The 7,148-nt window shown below is 46.3% G+C and overlaps 1 protein-coding gene across 1 annotated transcript in view; it reads left to right on the top strand.

Annotated features, from left to right (window-relative positions):
* Positions 1-7,148, top strand: part of EPHA10 (EPH receptor A10) — a 49,748-nt gene that overhangs the window by 26,740 nt on the left and 15,860 nt on the right. The window contains 1 exon segment of the mRNA XM_017892144.1: positions 4,533-4,666. Coding sequence (XP_017747633.1) covers positions 4,533-4,666 — 134 coding nt within the window.

The raw sequence follows: 7,148 nt of genomic DNA on the forward strand, positions 1-7,148 counted from the left end.
ATTTTTTCTTTTTTTTTTTTTTTTACTCTTTTATTATTATACTTTAAGTTCTAGGGTACATGTGCACAACGTGCAGGTTTGTTACATAGGTATACATGTGCCATGTTGTTTGCTGCACCCATCAACTCGTCATGTACATTAGGTATTTCTCCTAATGCTATCCCTCCCCCAGCCCCCCACCCACCAACAGGCTCCAGTGTGTGATGTTCCCTCCCCTGTGTCCATGTGTTCTCATTGTTCAACTCCCACCAATGAGTGAGAACATGCAGTGTTTGGTTTTCTGTCCTTGTGATAGCTTGCTTAGATTGATGGTTTCCAGTTTCATCCATGTCCCTGCAAAGGACATGAACTCATACCTTTTTATGGCTGCATAGTATTCCATGGAGTATACACCATATTTTCTTTATCCATTTATCCACTTATGAACATTTAAGTTGCTTCCACCTCTTGGCCATTGTGAATAATGCCACAATGAACATGGGTGAGCAGTATCTCTTCAAGACCTGATTTCAGTTCATTTGGCTATATGCCCAGAAACAGGATTGCTAGATCGTATAGTAATTATAATTTTTTGAGGAACCTCCATATTGTTTTCCATAGCAGCTGCACCAATTTACATTCCTACCAATTTACATTCCTACACAATGGTGTACAAGGGTTCCAATTCTTTCATGTCCTTGCCAACACTTGTTATGTTCTATATTTTTGGTAGTGGTCATCCTAAAGGATGTGAGGTGATATCTCATTGTGATTTTGATTTGCATTTCCCTGATGATTAATGATATTAAGCATCTTTTCCTGTGCTTCTTGGCCTTTTGTATATGTTTTTATTTTGTTTTTTGTTTTGTTTTTTTTTGAGGCAGAGTCTCACTCTGTTGCCCAGGCTGGAGTGCAGTGGTGTGATCTCAGCTCACTGCAAACTCCGCCTCCTAGGTTCAAACAATTCTTGTGCCTCAGCCTCCCGAGCAACTGCGATTACAGGTGCACGCCACCACGCCCAGCTAACTTTTGTATTTTTAGTACAGACAGGGCTTCACCACGTTGGCCAGGCTGGTCTCAAACTCTTGACTTCAGGTGATCTGCCCCCTTGGCCTCCCCAGGTGCTGGGATTACAGGCAAGAGCCACCGCGCCTGCCCGGTCTGTATATCTTTTTTGAAGAAATGTCTACTCAAGCTGGTCTGAGTGCAGTGTTGTTTACAACTAATTGATCACAATCAGTCATAGATTTCTTAGTTCATTCTCCACTCCTGCTGTCTCTATTTTTTAATTGAGCTATTTGGTCTTTGTTATTGAGTTCTAGATGTTCTTTATACATTCTGGATATTAACCCCTTAGATAAATGATTAGCAAGCATTTTCTCCCATTTCAAAGATTGCCTCTTCACTCTGATTATTGTTGCCTTTGCCCTGCAAAGGTTTGATATAGTCTCATTTGTCTATTTTTGTTTTTGCTGCCTGTGCTTTTGGTGTCATATCCAAGAAATCATTGCCGAATCCAGTGTCATGAAGCTTTCTCCTGTGTTTTCTTCTAGGAGTTTTATCATTTCAGATCCTACATTTAGGTCTTTAATCCACTTTGAGTTCATTTTTTGTATATGATATTAGGTGAGGGTCCAACTTCATTCTTTTGCAGGTGGATATTCACTTTTCTCAGTGTCATTTGGTGAAGAGACTATCCTTTCTGTATAGCATAACCTTGGTACTCTTGTGGGAGATCATTTGACCATACATGGAGAAGAGTTATTTCTGGGCTCTGTATTCTGCTTCATTGGTCTATATGTCTGTACCATGTTGTTTTGATTACTGTAGCTTTGAAATATGTTTTGAGGTCACGAAATGTGAGGACTCTACCTTTGTGTGTGTGTGTGTGTGTAGGTTTTGTTGTTGGTTGGTTTTTGTAAATGATGGAGTCTCACTGTGTTGCCCAGGCTGGTCTTGAACTGCTGGTCTCAAGTGATTCTCTTACCTTGGCCTCTCAAAGTGCTGGGATTACAGGTGTGAGCCACTGCCTCTGGCCTAGTTTTATTTTTCCTTCCCATGATTGTGTTGACTATTCACGGTCCTTTCAGATTCCATATGAATTTTAGGATGTTTTTTGTATTTCTGCAAAAAAATGCCTGGGATTTTGATAGGATTGCATTGAATCTGTAGATCACTTTTGGTAGTAGAGACATTTTAACAATATTAAGTGTTCTATTCCATGAACACAGGATGCCTTTCCAATTATTTGTGTTTTATTTAATTTCTTTCAGCAATATTTTACAGTTTTCTGCATAAAAGTCTTTTATCCCTTTGGTTAAGTTTATGTCTAAGTATTTTATTATTTTTGATGCTATTATAAGTGGGATTGTTTTCCTAATTTCCTTTTTGAATTGTTCCTTGTGTATAGAAACACAACAAATTTTTGTGCATTGGTATTGTATTCTGCAACATTGCTGTGTTTTGTTTGTTAGTTCTAAATTTTATTTTATTCTTTTGAGATGAAGTCTTGCTCTGTTGCCCAGGTTGGAATGCAGTGGCACGATCTCGGCTCACTGCAACCTCTGCCTCCCGGGTTCAAGTGATTCCCCTGCCTCAGCCTCCCGAATAGCTGGGACTACAGGCATGCACCACAACACCCAGCTCATTTTTGTATCTTTAGTAGAGATGGGGTTTCACCATGTTGGCTGGGATGGTCTCGATCTCTCTCTCTCTCTCTTTTTTTTTTTTTTCCCTGAGACAGAGTTTTGCTTTTGTTGCCCAGGCTGGAGCGCAATGGCACAATCTCGGCTCACTGAAACCTCCACCTCCTGGGTTCAAGCGATTCTCTGGCCTCAGCCTCCCAAGTAGCTGGGATTACAGGTGTGCACCACCATGCCTGCCTAATTTTGTATTTTTTTTTTTAAATTTTTTTTTTTTTTTTTTTTTTGGCATTGGTATTGTATTCTGCAACATTGCTGTATTTTGTTTGTTAGTTCTAAATTTTATTTTATTCTTTTGAGATGAAGTCTCGCTCTGTCGCCCAGGCTGGAGTGCAGTGGCTGGATCTCAGCTCACTGCAAGCTCCGCCTCCCGGGTTTACGCCATTCTCCTGCCTCAGCCTCCCAAGCAGCTGGGACTACAAGCGTTCGCCGCCACGCCCGGCTAATTTTTTTGCATTTTAGTAGAGACAGGGTTTCACCGTGTTAGCCAGGATGGTCTCGATCTCCTGACCTTGTGATCCGCCCGTCTCGGCCTCCCAAAGTGCTGGGATTACAGGCTTGAGCCACCGCGCCCGGCCTAATTTTGTATTTTTTAAGCAGAGATAGGGTTTCGCCATTTGATCAGGCTGGTCTCAAACTCCTGGCCCCAAGTGATCTGCCCACCTCGGCCTGACCTCAAGTGATCCACCTGCCTGGCCAGTCTAGATCTCTTGACCTCGTGATCCGCCTGCCTCAGCCTCCCAAAGTGCTGGGATTATAGGCACGAGTCACCACGCCTGGCCTAACAATTTCATGTGTAGAATCTTTAGGGTTTTCTACATATAAGATCATGTCATCTGTAAACAGAGATAAATTTCCTGCTGCTTTTCCAGTTTGGATGCCTTTTATTTCTTTTTCTTGCCTAACTACTTTGGCTAGAACTTCTGGCATTATGATGAATAAAAGTAATGACAGCAGACATCTTACCCTTTTCCTGATGTTGGAGGGAAGGCTTCCAGTCTTTCACCATTGGGTATGATACTCACTGTAGGCTTTTCATATATGTCCTTTATTCTTTTGGGATAATTTCCTTCTATTTCTAGTTTGTCGAGTGTATTACCTCTTTTTTTTTTTTTTTTTTTTTTTTTTTTTTTTGAGATGGAGTCTCGCTCTGTCACCCAGGCTGGAGTGCAGTGGCACGATCTCGGCTTCATGCAACCTCCGCCTCCCGGGGTTCACCGCCATTCTCCTGGCCTCAGCCTCCCGGCTGGGACTACAGGCGCCCGCCATGACACAAAAAATTCTACTAAAATTTTTTGTATTTTAATAGAAACGGGGTTTCACCGTGTTGGCCAGGATGGTCTCGATCTCCTGACCTCGTGATCCACCCGCCTTGGCCTCCCAAAGTGCTGGGATTACAGGCGTGAGCCACCGCGCCCGGCCAAGTGTATTACCTCTTGGTCAGACCATTGGAATCATTAAGTAGCAGGTCTTTCTGCCTCTAAATGCTCTCTTATGTCTCCAAGCTGCAGCAAGTATAGAAAGAGCCTGGAGCATTAGAACCAACCACCATGAGAGAAGCTGGGGTGTAAGGGGTGGGCAAGCAGCAGAATGCCTAATGCTTTTCCTCTACGGGACAATGAAGAAAAGGGCTGTAGGGGCAGAGAGGCCTCTTTCCTCTGGTCCTACAGACTCCTCCCCTTTGGCCACGCCTCTCAGACTGTTCCCTAGCCCCGCCCACAACCCCTTAGACCACGCCCCAGGCCTCTGTAGTCCCGTCCCACAGCCACGCACGCCTCACCCTCTTCCCCCCGCCCCCAGCCCTGCCGTGCAGTGGGGCAAGGTGGAGAATCCCACGTTACTTACTTTCAGCGCCCTGGGAGGAGGATGAGATCCGCAGGGACCGAGTGGAACCCCAGAGCGTGTCCCTGTCGTGGCGGGAGCCCATCCCTGCCGGAGCCCCTGGGGCCAATGGCACGGAGTACGAGATCCGATACTACGAGAAGGTGAGTGCGTGCCTGGGAGGGACCTGGAGCCTGCTCCGCACCTGTCCCACCGGGCTTCCGGTTCTTGAGGCAGTCCTTCCAGCAAAAGCCCTCGTTACTCCCTTTGTAAACCTAACCGCCCGTCTCCTAGGGGCCCCAGGCTCGAGTCTCCCCGTCCTCCCCCGGACTCCTGCTCTTCCTCTCTCAGCTCAGGTCTATCTCTGTCACCAACCATCTCCATTGTCCCCATGTCACTTAGTGTTTCAGTTGACAAAGAGCTTTCTCTGGGGCCCGGCCCAGATTTTGTGTGGCTGAATCTTATACGTACCATATGTAGAGCCCTTTTAAAGAAAAAGGACACAGAAAGATCATATCATTTCTAATTTTACAAAAATGCCTGACCATGGAGCACATTGCTAGGTGTGGTGGTGTGCTGGTAGATGTTTAACAGCCAGCTTTCCAGAACAATAAATGTATGAGTTATTATAATTCCAGTCATATAAAAAATGTGTAGCACAGCGTTTACAGTGATAATAAAATATGTACAGAACTCTTGATTGTGAACTCCATATAGCCAATTGATCCCCACAGGATATTTGTGCTGATTTTTGCTGACCTCTTGTATCCGTTGTCAATCTGTGGTTGCAGCTTAGCTGTGATGTAACAAATGGAGTCACATCCCAATCTGCTCTTTTCCCCATAAGTTTATTATCTTTATTTTTATTTATTTATTTATTTGGAGACAGAGTTTCATTCTTATTGCCAGGCTGGAGTGCAGTGGCGTGATCTCAGATCACTGCAACCTACGTCTCCCAGGTTCAAGCGATTTTCCTGTCTCAGCCTCCCAAGTAGCTGGGATTACAGGCATGCGCCACTACACCCGGCTAAGTTTTGTATTTTTAGTAGAGACAGGGTTTCTCCATGTTGATCAGGCTGGTCTCGATCTCCTGACCTCAGGTGAGGTCGATCTCCTGACCTTTAGCCTCCCAAAGTGCTGGGATTACAGGCGTGAGCCACTGCACCTGGCCAATTTATTATCTTTAAATCTGATATGCAAGCTACCGTTAAACTGTTTCTCACTTCGGTGCAAATTATATTCACTAAAGTGAAACCTCTTTCAGCTTCTACACGTGTCAGAACTTCACTCACTCCTCAATGACATGAGGGACTCCTTTGCTGAAAATAGTTTTTGAATACTAGAAGTCTATTGAGACCTGTGAGTGTTGGGGGTGAGTGAGAAGGAGGAGAGAGTCCTGAGTCACTGCTGGGTGTCTAACCTGGGTAACCCAGAGTATGAGGTACCACTGACTGAGACGGAGAAGCACTGAGGTGGAAGCACAGGCTTGGAGCAAGCTGATGAACCTGATTTTGCTCATCTAGCATTCAGGTGGCCTGTGAGACACCCAGGTGGACTTGCTGAAGCTTAAGGGAGAGGTCTGGCCTGGAGAGAGAGAGAGAGAGGGTTGGGGGCTCTCAGCATAGAGACAGTAGCTGCTGCCAGGGGACTGGAGGAGAGAAACGAGAAGGGGAATGTGTCTGAGAAGAGTGGCCAGGACAGAGCCTTGAGGAATGCTGATGTTTAGGGACAGCAGCAAAGGACACTGGGAAGCAGGTGCTTAGAAAGGACTCACTGAATGGACTTTGAGGATCAGGGCATAGACAAGAGTCCCAAGGCTGAGGTGGGTGGATGCTCCCAGGCTGTTGAGCATGAAAACCCTCAAAAAGAGGAGTAAGGACCAGGCTCAGTGGCTACCACCTGTGAGCCTAGCACTTTGGGAAACTGAGACGGGAGGATGGCTTGAGGCCAGGAGTTCAAGACCAGCCTGGGCAACAAAGTGAGACCCCCCCCCCCACCACTACAAAAAAGAAATTAGCCAGGTATGGTGGTGTGCGCCTGTGGTCCCAGCAACTTGGGATGCTGAAGCAGGAAGATCGCTTGAGCCTAGGAAGTCAAGACTGCAGTGAGCAGTGATTGCACTGCTGCACTCCAGCCTGGGCAACAGAGTGAGACCCTGTCTCAAGAAACCCCACCAAAACCCCAAATACAACAAAAAAGAAGGAACAAGGCCGGGCATGGTGGTTCACGCCTGTAATCCCAGCACTTCGAGAGGCCAAGGCAGGTGGATCACCTGAGGTCAGGAGTTTGAGACCAGCCTGGCTAACATGGCGAAACCCAGTCTTGATAAAATGGCTGGGTGCGGTGGCTCAAGCCTGTAATCCCAGCACTTTGTGAGGCCGAGACGGGCGGATCACGAGGTCAGGAGATCGAGACCATCCTGGCTAACACGGTGAAACCCCGTCTCTACTAAAAAATACAAAAGCTAGCCGGGCGAGGTGGCAGGCGCCTGTAGTCCCAGCTACTCAGGAGGCTGAGGCAGGAGAATGGCGTAAACCCGGGAGGCGGAGCTTGCAGTGAGCAGAGATCCGGCCACTGCACTCCAGCCTGGGCGCCAGAGCGAGACTCCGTCTCAAAAAAAAAAAAACAAAACAAAACAAAATTAGC

The sequence above is a fragment of the Rhinopithecus bieti genome, unplaced genomic scaffold (genome assembly GCF_001698545.2).
Source record: "Rhinopithecus bieti isolate Rb0 unplaced genomic scaffold, ASM169854v2 scaffold_22548, whole genome shotgun sequence".
In the NCBI taxonomy this organism is placed as follows: domain Eukaryota; kingdom Metazoa; phylum Chordata; class Mammalia; order Primates; family Cercopithecidae; genus Rhinopithecus; species Rhinopithecus bieti.